The sequence below is a fragment of the Peromyscus maniculatus genome, chromosome 5 (genome assembly GCF_049852395.1).
Source record: "Peromyscus maniculatus bairdii isolate BWxNUB_F1_BW_parent chromosome 5, HU_Pman_BW_mat_3.1, whole genome shotgun sequence".
In the NCBI taxonomy this organism is placed as follows: domain Eukaryota; kingdom Metazoa; phylum Chordata; class Mammalia; order Rodentia; family Cricetidae; genus Peromyscus; species Peromyscus maniculatus.
Window position 1 is genome coordinate 11,151,781 of NC_134856.1, and position 16,722 is coordinate 11,168,502.

General features: G+C 43.2%; 1 protein-coding gene across 3 annotated transcripts in view; it reads right to left on the reverse strand.

Moving 5' to 3' along the window:
- Positions 1-436: 436 nt before the first annotated feature.
- Ogfod1 (2-oxoglutarate and iron dependent oxygenase domain containing 1) overlaps positions 437-16,722 on the reverse strand; it is a 60,063-nt gene continuing 43,777 nt past the window's right edge. For 2 of the 3 annotated variants that reach the window (XM_042277303.2, XM_076571693.1), the window contains exons 5-13: positions 16,254-16,370; positions 15,432-15,523; positions 15,093-15,221; positions 14,602-14,715; positions 12,289-12,368; positions 11,746-12,059; positions 4,391-4,513; positions 3,858-3,916; positions 2,398-3,162 (exon numbers count right to left, since the gene is read on the reverse strand). In XM_042277303.2, coding sequence (XP_042133237.1) covers positions 3,001-3,162; positions 3,858-3,916; positions 4,391-4,513; positions 11,746-12,059; positions 12,289-12,368; positions 14,602-14,715; positions 15,093-15,221; positions 15,432-15,523; positions 16,254-16,370 — 1,190 coding nt within the window. In that variant the 3' untranslated portion in view covers positions 2,398-3,000. Of the gene's footprint in view, positions 3,163-3,857; positions 3,917-4,390; positions 4,514-11,745; positions 12,060-12,288; positions 12,369-14,601; positions 14,716-15,092; positions 15,222-15,431; positions 15,524-16,253; positions 16,371-16,722 lie in introns of all 3 variants that reach the window. The other variant, XM_006985205.4, reaches the window with a different exon arrangement.

The following is a 16,722-nucleotide window of genomic DNA, read 5'->3' on the forward strand; positions in this document are numbered from 1 at the left end:
CACTCATGAGAACACACCAAAAACTAAGGAGTTGGATGTAGTAGTACATCGCTGTAATCCTGCCATGTGAGGCAGGAGGACCTTGAGTTTAAGGTCAGCTTGGCCTGCAGAGTTGAGTACCCAGTTCAGGAAAAAACAAAAACAAAAACAAGAATGACTGGAGGTATATAGCAAGTTCTGGGTCTGAGTCCCAGCACCCTAGACAGAGACAGAGATGGGGGTTGGGAGGAAGAGGGAGGGCAGAGAGCGCACCTGCCTTTAGTCTGCAGCAATTCAGAAAGGGCAAGCTTCAGAATTAACCCGCAGCAACAAAGTATTGGTAGTACCGCTTGAGCACAATGTGGTTTATAATGCTGTGGAGTCCAACACAGTATACATGGACAATGCCTATCACCTCTGGCATGAGAAACTAGATCTGGATAGTCTTTGGTTTTGGTTTTTGAAACAGGACTTGCTATGTAGCCCTAGCTGTCCAGGAACTCACTCTGTAGACCAGGCTGGCCTCAAACTCAGAGATCTGCCTGCCTCTGCCTCCCAAGTGCTGGGATAAAGACATGGGCCACCACTCCAGCTCTTTGTTTTTGAGATAGGATCTACTATTGCCCAGATTGGCCTTGAACTCACTGTGTAGCTGAGGATAGTCTTGACTTCTTGATCTTCTTGCCTCTACCTCCTGGTCCAATTAAAGTTGTCTGGACATTCTCATCTCATTATTTAAAAATTACTTTGTTTTATGATTAATATCAGAACACCTAAAAACTTGTAAGTATCCATTAGGCTATGGCTATGAGTGTTAAATGTGTTTTACTCAATGGGGCAAAGAAAACAAACTGAAGCCCATCAATGTAAAAGACGATGATGTAGTGGGAGCTGTTTGAGCCATGCCCTGAAGCACCGCCCCTAGTGAGGTAGCAGGTAACTGGTACACCTGCCTATGACCTTGAGGTACATGCCCCTGGGGCATGGCCGCTGTGTGTGTGTGTGTGTGTGTGTGTGTGTGTGTGTGTGTGTGTGTGTGTGTGTGTGTGTTACCTTTAAGACCTGGGATGCATGTACTTGGCTCTCTCTTCACTACCTCATGGTTTTGGATGCTGGGATGGACCAGGGCAAAGCTCTCCAGAGAACAGCATTGGACCATGCCTCACCCTTCCAGGATCCTGTGACAAATTCCTTTATTCTGTCTTGTGAGTTAACCCCCAAATAAATTCCTTTGATCATTAAGCAGACTCCATGGATTGCTAGCAATATAATCCCAATAAGATGGTATTTGGATGGAGTTTTAAGACATGAAAGAGAAGTGTGAAGGAGAAATTTAAAGGTCCAGTGATTTTCTATTAGTAAGTAAAGTCCACACTGACACCTGCAAGGATGGTCAGAAATGGAGAAAGCAGCAGACAGACACGGGGTGGGGCGGGGCGAGAACATCTGGCAGCCATCGTGCGTACCCCACAGTGGGAAGAGCTGTGTCACAGCCCCTGGAGCAGAGCAGGAGAAAGAATGAAAGGAAATGAAGGCTTCTTGTAATTCTGACTCAGCCTCTTAGTGCTAGCCTTTCAAAAGGAAGAAGGAAAAGGCAACAAGCTTACACCTGGCCGGCAGCATGTAGGAACAGTCACTGCAGGCTAGACTCACAGAAGCCACAGCTCCAGGTCTGGAAGGCACAGACCAGTGCTTCTCCACCTTCCTAGTGCTGCAACCCCTTAACACAGTCCTCATGTTGTGCTGACCCCCAACCATTAAGTTATTTTTGTTGCTACTTCATAACTGTAATTTTGCTACTGTTATGAACTGTAATGTAAACATCTGATATGCAGGATATCTGATATGTGACCTCTGTGAAAGGGTTGCGATCCGCCGCAGTAGACACTTGAGAGTAAATAAGTAGGGCAGTAAGCAGCCTGTCTTCTTTCTCAGCCACGTAATTCCCAGGGCCACGTTAGTTTTCAGCCACCCCTTTGCCAAGCCCCACTACCCATCCGAGTCTACAACCTGAGAGTCAGGGTGGAACTCAGCCCACGGTGGGGAGCAGTGTCATGACTGAAAGTGGGCCACAGCACTCAGACTCAACATGAACAGGGTTATACACGTTTCTACAACCACAGATGAGTGAAAAAGAAATCACTGGGAACGCTGATAAACCTCGAGGGCTCTGTGCTAAGTGAAACAAGCCAAGTATGAAGGGATAAATACTGTGTGATTCACTTAAGAGGCAAAGAGTCAAATTAATAGAGAAGAGGCAGTAGCCAGTGAGACTATTAAAAGGGCATGGAATTTCACTTTGGGGAGACAGAAAACATTTGGATATGGATGGCAGTGATGGATGCTCTGGAGCACTGTCAGTGTGCTCAACTCCACAGATGTACATACATACATACATACATACATACATACAAGAACTGGTGGCCCTGGTGGCTCATGCCTATAATTCCAGCATTTGGAGGTTGGGGTGGAAGGATCAGTAGTTAAGAGCTAGCCTGGGCTACCTAGTAAAACTCTGTCAAAAGAAAAACAAAACAAAACAAAACAAAAAAACCTCAAACCAAAAAATAAAAATGTTATCCTGCTAAATGTTATGTTATATATATTTTACCACAATAAAAAAAAAATCACCAAAGTTAGAAGTTGCTGAGGCGGTCACTATAGAACCAAAAGAATTCAGTGGGGGCGGGGGCTTAAAAAACAAAACAAAACAAAACAAAACAACCAAGGGATAAGTACATAGCTGGCGACCGATGTCTGGGTTGAGGACAATCATGAATTCCATAAATGGGACGACCAAGATTTGTTTTGTTTTGGGGTCTCACTGTATAGCCCACACTGACCTTGAACTTGAGGTCCTCCTCTTTCTGCCCCCCAAGGCTGCATTACAGGTGTGCAGCAGCACAGCCACTAAGGACAGCCTGGCGGAGGGCCCTGGTACCTGCACGCTTTCTTCCTGCACCCCATGAGGACCCCAGGCTTCCCAGCACTGAGGAATGCTGCTGGCTTTGCCCAATCCTGTTACTCATAATAGACGAATGCAAAGTCCCAGAAACCACTTCTGTTTGGGAAGGTTTTCTGTTGCTCTAGGCTTCGGTGGTTAATGTGCTTCACAAATTTCAGAGTTTCTCTATCTCTGTAGACCAATGCCAGAGAATTGTTTTCTGGATTCACTATGAGCAGCTGAAACAGGAAACATGAGACACATCAGAATGCAGAGCTCATTCTCAGCTCTGCAACGATTCACCACAGGTAGTTTCCACAGCAAGGATTTAAGTTGGGGATGAGGCAGCCTTTTAAAGATCCTTCCTTAGGAGATGAGCTAATGAAGAGGTCAAGACATTTTCCAACAGGCTCTGCCTCACTAGCAACACTCAGAAGAAGTTTTGCCTAATGCATTTTCCCCCAACTATCTAGAAATGTGAGTGGGCATGAGCCTCTTAACTCATAGGTTGTCAGTAAGGTACAATACTTGGTGATTTTCCTTTCAAAGCTTTACTGTAAGCTGAGTATTTTTTTTTTTTTTTTTGTAAAATTAGAGCCACAAGGCAGGCCAATGTGGATTTATCAGCTAAAAACACTGGCTGAGGTAATAAATTTTGTATTTCTTGTCAGCCATGGTGATTCACACCTGTAACTTCAGCACTTGTTTGGTGGAGGCAGGCATATTGCTGTGGAAAGTATGAAGCCAGCCTGGGTGAGCTAGTGAGCTCTAGGACAACCTGGGCCATATAGTTAGACCCTGCCTCAAAAACAAAAAACAAACAAACAAAAAAACCAAAATGAAAAGCATCGAGTAACTAAATGACCAGGTGTCGTAAGAACAGAACTGTTTCAAGAGCTAGAGAGGAGAACTTGCTTTGAGAAGGGCCACCTACCTCTTCATCTTCACCTTTGGCGATGTAGGAAGTAAAGCCGCCATACTCTGGCTCCCAGCCTGACAAGGGAAAGACAAACAGCACTGAGCTCACACTGCACGCACTGCGTGCTGAACAGCAAGGGCCCTGGGACTTCTGTCCTGGCGTCCAGCATCTGCCGTTGTGGACTCCCTTTCCCTTACATGCCTCATTTCCCAGACAGCTGAACCTGGGAACACAGGCTTACTAAGTAACACTGAATAAGAAAATTAAAGGAATTAAATGTTAGATATACTGGAAGGGCAATTATATTAAAAAAATATAGACCCCATGGTTGTGCTGAAGATTTAGGGAAAAAAATAAGGTATGGTCTACCTTTCCACACTCAGATATAAATCTGATTTTGGGGACACTGAAATTCATGACCCCCAACATCCTTTAGAACTGTGAGAGCATGGCCACAGAAAAGTACTTAGGAGTTGGATCAGCTGGAGAGAGTCCCCCTGGAGAGCCTGCCTGAACTAAGGAGACAACTCTGCCTTGCTCCTTCCTACCTTCACAGCCACAGTAGAGAAAGAGGTCCAAGGCAAATTCAGTCTTGCTGTTGTCGTGGACTAAAGTGTAGTGACCGGTCTTCCAGTGCCTCAGCTCCCCCTGGCACATGGGCACACCTGATTCTAAGAAAACACAAGAGGACGTCCAGCAGATTTTGTACAACTTTGATACAAATGCAGGACTGCGAGGGAGTGCTGATAGGGATGACAGGACACCATGTGGGAACTATTCCCACATCCTTCAGCCGGCCTGCAGGCCCACCACACAGTCTAGTGACAGTCAGCAGTTATCAGGTCTCATTATTTAGTGTGTGTGTGTGTGTGTGGGGTGTATTGACTTTCAGTCTCTCTCTCTTTTCTGGTCTCTATGATGATCTTTCACTCTCATCTGAAGCCCTCCAGTAGCATGCCTGCAAGGGCTCCCCCTCCCATTCTCTGAGGACCTCACTTAAGTCAGAACCCAGCTTAGCTCTTTCCTGCCGATCCAGTCAGCTTTCCCTTTTAGCCTATCTCCAGTCCTTTATCAGCTGCAGACTCCTAGAAACGTCTTCTCCCGGGAACCCGGGGCCACACCTGCTCCACTATCCTCCTTGCCCTCCATTACAATCTTTCATTCCTACCCTCAGACCACATGTGCAGCAGCCTGCTTTCAAGAGCTCCTCCTCCACCTCCCCTCCCCCTCCCCGGGGACCCTGCCCCTTAGTGTGCAGAGCATGCCCTAGCTCTTCCCACAGTTCCTCTCAGCCCTTTCTCCTAAGCACCCTCTACCAGGGAACCCAGAGCCACACCACTTTCCTAAGATCCAGAGAGGGCAACAGAAGCCAAGGAGTGGAACACCCACCCAACAAAGACACAACAGACAGCAGCACCTAGAGTGATCTCAACCATCCTAACTCCAGATGCCTAGACACCAGCACAAGAAGATAAACGTGGAGAGCCAGGACAAAATGCCCGCACCAGAACCCAGTTACCCTACTACAGGAGGCCCTGAGAGAGACAAGACAGGGACTTCAAGACAGCAATATGAATCTATCTGTTCAGGACCTTCAAGAGAATATGAATAAATATTTTAATGAAGTCTGAGAAAACACAAAGAAACCGTGGAAAGAAATAATGAAAACAGTTCAAGATATGCAAGTTGAAATAGAATCACTAAAGAAAAACCAATCTTGGACTGGAGAGATGACTCAGCCATTAAAGGCTAGGCTCACAACCAAAAATATAAGAAAACGCAATCTGAAAAACTGGAAATGGGGGTTGAGGATTTAGCTCAGTGGTAGAGCGCTTGCTAAGGCCCTGGGTTTGGTCCTCAGCTCCGGAGGAGGGTGGAGGTGGAGGGAGAAAAACTGGAAATGAAAATTTAGAAAGTCAAACAAAAAAACATCAGAGATAAGCCTCACCAAGAGGAAATGGAATAGAGAATCTCTCAGGCCCTGAAAACAAGGTAGAAGAAACAGATACTTCAAGGAAAATGTTGAACCAAAAAAAAAAAAAAAAAAAAAAAAAAAAAATCAAACAACCCCCCCCCCCCAAAAAAAAAAAAAACTTCAAGAGAAAGACAAAGCAACATATAAGGGCAGACCCATTAGAATAACACCTGACTTGTCAATGAAGACTCTAAAAGCCAGAAGGGCCTGAATGGATGTTCTACAAACTCTTAAGAGACCACAGATGCCAGCCCAGATTACTATACCCATGAAAACTATCAATTACCATAGATGGATAAAGTAAAATATTCCACAATAAAACTAAATTGAAGTAGTATCTACCTACCACAGAAGGCACCAGAAGGAAAACTTCAGTCTGAAGAGGTAACCACATATGGAATCTCAGACCAGTCAATCAAAGGAGTCAATCCCCACATCATAACAAACAAACAACAGGAATCAGTAAATTAATTCTGCTCATGGGTAAATCTTAACATCATTGGTCTCAATTCCCCAGGAAAAAGATACAGACAAACAAAATGAATGGGAACACACGACACACCCTTCTGCTGCATCCAAGAAACACCACACCACCAAGGACGGGCATTACCTTAGGGTAAAGGGCAGGAAAAGGTTTTCTAAGCAAATGGACTCAGGAAGAAAGCAGGTATAGCCATTTTCACATCTGACAAAAGAGATGTCAAACCAAAACTAATCAGAACAGATGGGAAAGGACACTAGAAAGTCATCAAACGAAAGATCCACAAAGAGGGTACTGGAATCTTAAACATTTATGCAGCAAACACAAGGGCACCCAAGTTCACTAAGAAAAAAAATACAGGTAAAATCACATACTGACTCACACAGTGATAGTGGGAGACCTCAATACCCCATTCTCACCAGTAGCAGGTCATCCAGACAAAAACTAAACAGAGAAATACTGGCGTTAATGTTACAAATGAAATGGAACTAGCAGATATTTACCAAATATTTCACCCAAAGATAAAAGAATATACCTTCGTAGCAGCTCGGGCAACTTTCTCTAGAGTTGACCGCATATGTGGAAACAAAGTAAGTCTCAAGATTTATCTGAAATAACCCCTGCATCCCATCTGACCACCATGGATTAAAGCTGGGTATCGACAACAGAGAACATACAAACATATGGAAACCAAACAACTCACTACTGAATGAAAAATGGGTCAAGATAGAAAAGAAGGAAATTAAAAACTTTAATTTTTAGAGCTGAATGAAAATGAAAACACAAATTAGCTATGGAACACAATGAAGGCAGTTCTAAGAGGTAAGTCCATAGTGTCAAGTGTCTACATCAAAAAAAAAAAAAAAAAAAAAAAGAAAAAAGAAAAAAGAAAAAAAAGGAATCTCATATTAGCAACTTAGCAAAACACCTGAAGGCTTTAGAACAAAAAGAAGAACTAACACCCTAAAAAAGTGGACTGCAAGAAATAATTTTTTTAAAAAAAATTAAAAAAATAATTTAAAATTAAAAAGAAATTCAGGGCTAAAATCAACAAAATAGAAACAAACAACTGCAAAAATAATACAAAGAACCAATGAAACAAAGAATTGATTCTTTAAGAAAAAACAAACAAAACAAAAAAACTGTGGCCAAATTATCTAAAAGATGGAGAGAGAAGATCCAGATTAATAAAATTAGAGATGAAAAGGGGGCATCACAACAGACACCGAGGTAATCCAGAAAATCATAAAGACATACTTTAAAAACAATCTGTTTTCCACCACACTGGAAAACCTAGAAGAAATGGATAAATATCTTGATATATATGACCTGCCAAAGCTAAATCAAGATCATAGAAGCAATTTAAACAGACCCATGACACCTAAAATAGAAGCAGTAATCCCAATCAAAGAAGGCTCAGGCCCAGATGGATTTAGTGTAGAATTCTACCAAACCTTCAGCGAAGAAATTAAGCCAACGGTTCTCAAATTATTCCACAAGATAGAAGGTGAAGAAACATTGCTTAGTTCTTTTTTTTTTTTTTTTTGTTTTTGTTTTTAAACAGGATTTCTCTCTGTAGCCCTGGATGTCTTAGACCTTGCTTTGTAGACCAGGCTGGCCTTACACTCAGATAGGCCTGCCTCTGCCTCCTGAGTGCTGGGCTGAAAGGCATGTGTCACCATACCTGGCTGCCTAATTCTTTTTAGGAAGCCACAGTTACCCTGACACCCAAGCCACACAAAGACCCAACAGAGAAAGAAAATCCCTTCTGATGAGAGATGCAAAAAATTTCAGTAAAGTACTTGCAAACCAGATCCAAGAATACATCAAAAAGATTACCTACCATGATCAAGTAGGTTTCATCTCAGAGATGCAGGGATAGTTCAACATAAGTAAATTCATAAATGTAATCTACCATATAAACAGACTGAAAGACAAAAACCACATGACCATCTTATTAGATGCAGAAAGGACCTTTGGACAAACTCCAACATCCCTTCATGGTAAAAGTCCTGGAGAGACTAGAGATACAAGGGACATACCTCAACATAATAAAAGCAATTTACAGCAAGCCCACAGCCAACATCAACCTAATTTGAGAAACTTGAAGCATTTCCACTAAAATCAAGAACAAGACAAAGATGTCCTCTCTTTCCATATCTATTCAATATAGTATTTGGAGTCTTAGCTAGAGCAATAAGACAGCTGAAGGAGATCAAATAGGAAAAGAAGTCAAAGTATCTTTATTTGCAGATACCACTGTATATAAACAACCTGAAAAATTCCACCAAGAAACCACTATAGCTGATAGACACCTTCAGCGAAGTAGCAGGATACAAAATTGACACACAGAAATCAGTAGCCCTCTATATACAAATGACAAACAGACTGAGGAAAAAAAAAATCAGAGAAACTATCATTCACAATAGCCTTAAAAATATCTTGGGGTAACTCTAACCAAGGAAGTGAAAGATTTGTATAATTAAAAACTTTAAGACATTGAAGAAAGAAATTGAAGAAGATAGCAAAAGATGGAAAGACCTCCTAGTCTCCTGGATCAGTAGGATTAAAATAGTGAAAATGGCCATCCTACCAAAAGCAATCTACAGATTCAACATAATCCCCATTATAATTCCAACACAATTCTTCACAGAAATTGAAAGGACAATTTTCAGGTTCATACAGAGACACACACAAAAAAAATCCAGGATAGCTATAATAATCCTGAATGGTAAGAGAACTGCTGCAGGTGTCACTATCCCTGATTTCAAATTGTACTACAGAGCTATAGTGATAAAAACAAACAAACAAACAAACAAACAAACAAAAACAGCCTGGTATTAGTAATGAAAACAAACACATTGATCAATGGAATTGAACTGAAGACCCAGACATAAGGAATTTCACAAACCTATGGACACCTGATTTTTGTCAAGGAAGTCATAAATACACACATGGAAAAGACAGCATCATCAACAAATGGTGCTGGTCAAACTGGAGGGCTGCATGTAGAATGCAAATAGATCCATATTTATCACTGCACAAAACTCAAATGGTCAAGGTCCTCAACCTAAGTTCAGATACTCTGAATCTAAGAGAAGAGGAAATGGGGACTAAGCATGAACTCATTGACACAGAAAAAGACTTTCTCAACAGTACACTCATAGCACAGGCACCAAGATCAACAATTTATAAATGAGGCCTCATGAAACTGAGAAGCTTCTGTATGGCAAAGGATGCTGTCATCTGGGCAAAGTGACAGGCCACAGAATGGGAAAAGATATTACCATTTACACATTCTAATAAAGGGTTAATATCGAAAATATACTAAGAACTAAAAAAACAAACGAACAAACAAAAACAACATCTGGACAACAAGAAAAATAAATAAGCCAATTTAAAACTTAGTACAGAACTAAGCCAAGTGTTCTCACAGGATGAAACACAAATGGCTGAGAAACACTTAAAGAAATAGTCAACATCCTTAGTCATCAGAGGACTGCAAAACTACTTTGAAATTTTATCTTACACCAGTCAGAATGGCCAAGATCAAGAAAACAAATGATAGCTCATGCTGGCGAGGATGTGGGGAAAGGGAAACACTTATTCATTGGAAGGGGAGTGCATACTTGTACAGCCACCATGGAAATCAGTGTGGTAGTTCCTCAGGAAGCTGGGAATAGATCTACCTTAAGATCCCCCTACTCTTGGGCACATACTCAAAGGACTCTACATCCTACTACAGAGATACGTGCTCATCCATGTTCATTGCTGTTCTGTTCCTAATTGCCAGAAATTGGGAACAGTCTAGATGCCCATTAACCAATGGATAATGAAAATGTGGTGCCTTTATACAATGGAATATTATTCAGCCATTAAAAATATGAAATTTGTGGGTAAATGGATAGAGCTAGGGAAAGTCACCCTGGGTGGGGTAACCTACACCCTGATATGGATGTTAACTTTCAAGCACTGGGTGCTGCAGTCCGTAACCACAGAGAGTAGGTATGGAGTAAGACTAGCGAGGAGGGGAGTCTCTCCCATGGGATACAGGGAGGGACAACTAACACCAAGGGCCATCTGAGGGTCACAAGGAAACCTACTACTGTAGGAGTGTCCTAAGACAGATACAAACATGCAAGAAACAGAAACAGAGTCACCAAAGAATGGGGAAGACAATGCCCCAACTAGACATCTTTTGCCACCAAGTGAAACTTCCAGTACCAGGAAGGAGTTACATCTAATTGAGTTGTTGCCCAAAGCATCTCACACTATTGCCAAGACTACTGATCACTCTCCACAAACTGATGGTAAGGCCCTATCACTGAAGACAGCGCTTACATATCTCATTGAACATGGAGAAATCAAGCTGGTGCCTAACTAGAGGCTTCACCCCAACTGATTAGTGTTCATGGTACTGGAAGGTTCCCCACATGCTATCAGAGGAGAAAAGGTAACCATCAACCCAGTCACAAACTCTGTGATTTACAAGGGTGAGCTGCCTGCAAGACATGCTGATGCAACAGTGGCACAGCACTATGGGAGTAACCCACCACTCTGATTGGTTTCAAGGCCTATTCCATGACATGAAACCCATGTCTGACACTGAGTGGGTGGCTCCAAACCAGAGACTGGATAGGCCACTGGCCTAAGGGAAAACCAAACACTATTGTTCTACTGCACCCATAGATCAGTGCCTCGCTCAGCCATCATCAGAGAATTCTATTCTTCTTGCAATAGATGGAAAAAATACAGAGACCCACATATGGACAATATGGAGAGACTAAGAGATTTTGGAAAACTCAGTCCTAAGTGGGATGTCCTCATCAGACTCTCCCCTCAGGGCCCAGGGAGCTATGCAGAAGAGAAGATGGGATCATTGTTAAGAGCCAAAGGGGATGGATGACTCCAAACATACAAAAATAATGGCTCTAAGTGACTCCTCCAGACACAGCAGGAGTGATGCACACATGAATTAAGAGATGGTGGCAGTATGTACACTGCACCGTAATGAGTCATGTGACAAGGACTGTCTAGGACCGAGCAGCCTCACATGAGAGTGTGGTACAGAGGCTTCTCTGAGAAGTGACGCTGCTCAGATCTGAAGAAGAAGAGATGCAGGATGAACATTTTCGGGAAGAGGACAGCTAGTACACTTCTTCAAGTGGGAAGAGTAGCAGTGGCGAGGAGCGCTTCTGCTGGAAGTGAACACAACATGCTGTGTGAGCCTGTAGCACTGTTCGCGGCTCCTTCGCTTTCTGGGTATAGATGTGACCTCTGCCATCTCCTAGAACAACTCGGGATCCAGGAGAGCTACCTTGGCTTTGTTCTCCTGTTCCTGAGATGGAGGCAGTGTTCAGCAAGGATCTGTTACATGCATAAGGATAAATCACTGGAATGTGAATGGTTTCAGGTAAAAATAAAGGTGAGTCCTAACACTAGCTTACCTTTCTTTGCTTCATCTTCCTGTGGTTCCAGGTCTGTCTGTTCACCACTCTCCTGACTGGGGCTGCCCATAGCTTCCTGTTTATCCTCGGGCCCTGAGGGGCTTTGGCTAGTCCCTTCTTCAGTGCCATCAGCAGCACAGGCTGCTTCTGCCTCTCCTTTGTCCTCAATCTCATCATCTTCTGACGGGGCCAGGAAGTGGAGTTTCAGGCCGGTGAAGTTGGAGAGCAGCAAGAACAGTGCCTCGGAGCGGAAGAAGCCCATGCACTCCTTCAGTATATCGGGGAGACTGCTTTCTTCCGCTTTCTCATAGAACCTGAAAAGCAGCAACGGCGAGCTCCTCAGCCCCACGTGTGAGCTCACCCATGCAATCAAAGCTGGTCTCCCGAAATGATGGCACGGCCAGGAGACTGGTGAGACCGCTAGGACTGCTGCAGCATGTCCTGGGGACTAAACATTAAGGCAAGTGTCCTATGGAGATGACTCATGCGGATGGAAGGGAGGTGCTGAATACAGATGGAACCATCTGTGATGGGGACCTCTACCTTTTGTTGGGGGGACCACGGCTATTCCATTCCACACCTCCTTTCTCCAAGGCTTCACAGACCTTTGCAAATTTCTCAGGCTGGAAAATAAACACAGAAGTTAGCAATTCTTCCTGCAATCCCTCCCTCTTCTGACAGGAGAAGCAGCTCTGCAGAGTGTCAGCTGGCTGACTCCTAAGGGGTCCATTTCAGTATTTCCTCTTTCATACAAGATCTTTGGGGCAGCTTTAGCTAAGAGAGCTAAGTGCCATTGGGCTATTCCATTAAGTGTTTGTAAGTTTATTATTAAAGAATTTTAAAGCAAAGTGATGGTGGCACACACCTTTAATTCCAGCCCTGGGGAGGCAAAGGCCGGTAGATCTCTGTGAGTTCGAGGCCAGCCTGGTATATAAAGCGAGTTTCAGGTTCCAGGACAGTCAGGGCTGTTCCACAGAGAAACCCTGTCTCAAAAAAAAAAAAAAGAGAAGAAAGAAAGAAAAAGAATTTTTGCATGTATGTGTGATGTATGCACATGAATGCACACACCCAAGCATATGTGTGTGCAGACTAGAGAAGGACCTCTTGCAGACAGGGTCCCTCACTGAACCTGGAGCATGTGGTTCCCTGGCCTTCTCCCCACTAGGCTGGTTGGTAGCCAGCAGTTCCAGTCTCTTGTCTCTGGACCCAGAAATAAACAAACACATGAACACATGGGCGCTAGAGATCTAAGCTCAGATTCTCACACTGTGAGACAGATGGTCTTACTCACTGAACCATTTCCCCAGCTCCTAGTGGTTGTGTAGTGTATGTTAAGTGGCCAATTGCTAAATCTCACATTGCTAGCGACACCACCTCTTGGATTCTCAGGCTGTCATGAGGAAAAGTCAAACTGTATTAGCTAGTGTCACTATGACGCAGCTTGTCCCCTCACTTAATAAGCTTTCAGATTTTGAATCGTCAAATACAATATGGAAACTTTCTATTGAAATGTATTCACAAGAGGCTTTAATTAAAAAAATATTTATCATATATATGGAGGACGAGCTCTTGGGACTATTATTTCACACAGCTCTCCCGACCCTGCAAGAAAGCCCAGGCAGGTGTCATCCCAGTGCAACCAATAATACAATAAACACCTAGTGTGCTCACGTGCTCAGCTTAGGGAACCTGAGCAGGACGTGACTTCTGACTTCAGCTCCTGTACTCAAGTTGCCTCATCATGATCAAACATTCACTATAAGTAACAACATATCTAAAAAAAACAAGCAAATACCATATTCATCAAATGAATAGAAAGAAAACAAACTAGGTACCAAGTCCCTTTTAGGGAGGAAGCTTGTGTGTGTGTGTGTGTGTGTGTGTGTGTGTGTGTGTGTGTGTGTGTGTGTGTCTGGCCATTACAGTCCTGGGCAGGTTCAGTGATTAAAAGTGTTTATTACAGAGGACCCCCCCCTGTAGCTTCAGGTCCAGGGGATCTGATGCCCTCTTCTGGCCTCCTTGAGTACATGTAAATAAAATGAAATATAAACCTTAAAAAAGTCCATAGAGCCAGGTGGTAGTGGTGGCGCACGCCTTTAATCCCAGCACTTGGGAAGCAGAGGCATGCAGATCTCTGTGAGTTCGAGGCCAGCCTGGTCTACAGAGCAAGTTCCAGGATAGTTAGGGCAGTTACTCAGGGTTCTCAAAAAAAAAAAAAAAAAAAAAAAAAATCCATAGAGTCCTAGGGATGTCACGCACACACCTGATAGCAATGCTTATTATAATTTGTGCATTTGATTTGAAGAGTGTTGTAGAATATAATTTCAAGGTGTGTTACTTTTGTTTATGTTGCATTTGGTTAACTCTGTGAAGCTGTGTTACTGTGCCTGTCTAAAACACCTGATGGTCTAATAAAGAACTGGCCAACAGCAAGGCAGAAAAGAGAAAGGATAGACAGGGCTGGCAGGCAGAGAGACTATATAGAGGGAGAAATCTGGGAAGATAGAGATCTAGCAGCTAGAGAAGGAGGAGGACACCAGGGATCAGCCACCCGGCTACACAACCAGCAACTGAGTAAGAGTAAGATACAGAAGTGAGAACAGGAGAAGCCCAGAGGTAAAAGGTAGACAGGATAAGTTAAGGAAAGCTGGCAAGAAACAAGTCAAGCTAAAGCTGGGCATTCATGAGTGAGACTAAGCCTCCGTATGTGATTTGTTTGGGAGCTGGGTGGTGGGTCCTCCAAAAAGAGTAATAAAACAAACAACAACAGGAGAGACACATAAACATCTGAGCTAGGAAGGAAAACAGTCTAGATCTACGTCAACAACACATATAAAACCGGCTATGGTGGCCTACCTTAAGAAACTCCTTCAGGAGAATTTCAGACCTTTCCTCAAATTCTTCTTGAATTTGCATTTGATAATCCATCTCCAGATAAGCAGGGTTGATCCACTCATATAAAATCTCATGCTTATAAAAAAGCAACAGATACACGAGATCCATTAATATCTACAGCTTGTCATTCCACAGTCTTCACTTTTTACATTCCTCCTATCAAGCCCAAAGTACTAGAAAACTCTGAGAAAACATTTTCAAAATGTATCTAAGAAAAATGCAAGTTCAACGTCCAGTTTCAGCATTGGCAAGATCTAACTTTAAGATCAGAAAAACAGGTTGGGTATAAAGTTCATTGGTAGAACACTTTGTTAACATATGCAAGCCCCTTGGTCTAATTTCTAGTACTGCAAAATACGTGTCAGCTTGCATGGTCCTCACAATAGTAAAATCAGAAAAACAACGAATATGATAGAGTACATAAGATAGGAATCCCAGTAATTTATGCTTACGTCTTGTGGGATGTGAGGGTGTCGAGGAATTGGGGGCTCAAAGTAGGTGGGAGGCCTGGCTAATGAAGGACCATGAAACCAGCCACTTATAGATAAACGGGATGTTTCTTCAGACAGAACTTCAGACACCTGCAAGAGCAAGAGCAGCAGCACATCAACCCCAAGGATGACGAGGGAAGAAGACACGAGCTAAGTCACATTAACTTGAGAACCCATCAAGCTAGGTATGAAAACAACCTCGTGCGACAGCCCAGCAGGAAGTGGACACACTTAGACAGAGGGTGACAGGAAACAAGCTCTTGGTCCTTAGTGCACTACAGACTTGTCTACAATATTTACCTGGTGGAAGGATACCGGAGACACTTCAAAGAAAACCAGTTTGTTCCACGAAGGGATAAGAGACTTGACAATCTGCTTTGGCTGAAAGTGTTCTGCATCAGGAGAGAAGACATCCGTAAATGGGTTCATTAGCATTACCACTTACAGGCTGCCTCATCCAGCTGTGGACGGTCTCAAATACTCCCTTCTAGCTGTGTGACTCAAACTTGCTAGTCTCTGGGTGACATGCTTCCACCACACTGTCCAGCTGTTAGTGAGGAGCGTGGATGAACTTGTCATTTTCCTGGTGTCAGCCTGTGGGAAGTCACTCAAAGAACCCGAGCCCTTGTCAGACAGGCTGCTGTTGGCGGACTCACAGACACAGGTCGCTCAGTATGCCTTTTGCCTTTCCATGGCCAGTACAAAGAACAAGATCTCCTTCTCATCTTAATCAGCTTTGTCTCTGAACAAGTATTTGGAATGTAATTTCAAGAGGTGGTTGTTAAGGCTAGCATTAATTCTACCTGTGGTAGTCACTGTGCCAAGTACATGGTTTCTTTTTTCTTTTGGAGTTTTGTTTGTTTTTTCGAGATAGGGTTTCTTTGTCTAAAAGCTCTGACTGTCCTAGAACTCGCTTTGTAGATCAGGCTGGCCTCGAACTCACAGGGATCCACCTGCCTCTGCCTCCCGAGTGCTGGGTGGGATTAAAGGCATGCACCACTACCACCCAGCTAAATACATGGTTTCTATTTCCTTTGACACATTATATGTCAGACTGGTGATCCTGAGGCTACTGGTTGGAATTCAGGAGTGGCTACTGAAGGTGGTAAGCATGCATTTTACCATCAGTGTCGTAAAGGTCCAGGGTGCCGCCCAAGCTCCTGTCCCAGGAAGGAACCAGGTACAGAATGAAGGCGATCCTGCGTCCCTCCAGCTCATCGTCATGGCAGAGCAGAGCATCTGCAATCATTTAAAGCATAATTTAGATCACTGTACACAGAGTAGCTGCTATCTGCTTCTGCTTCCAATCAGTCCCCCTGACATTCATCTGTAATGTCAACTCTAGCTTTAACTGTCGCTTTAGATGACACTTCTTCTCTTTTGTAAATGTAGCAATCAAACCCATGCAATATAGAAAGCTTTAAACACAGTGGATACAGACAGAGCTACAATATAGTTACCAACACTATTTTTCGACTTATTTTTGTTATATTTTTCCCTCATATGTGCATTCACTTAAAGAAATGGTATGCTATAGCGGTGAGTTGTAGGCTGACTTCTTTAAAATTACAAATTTTTATGGAGTATTTTT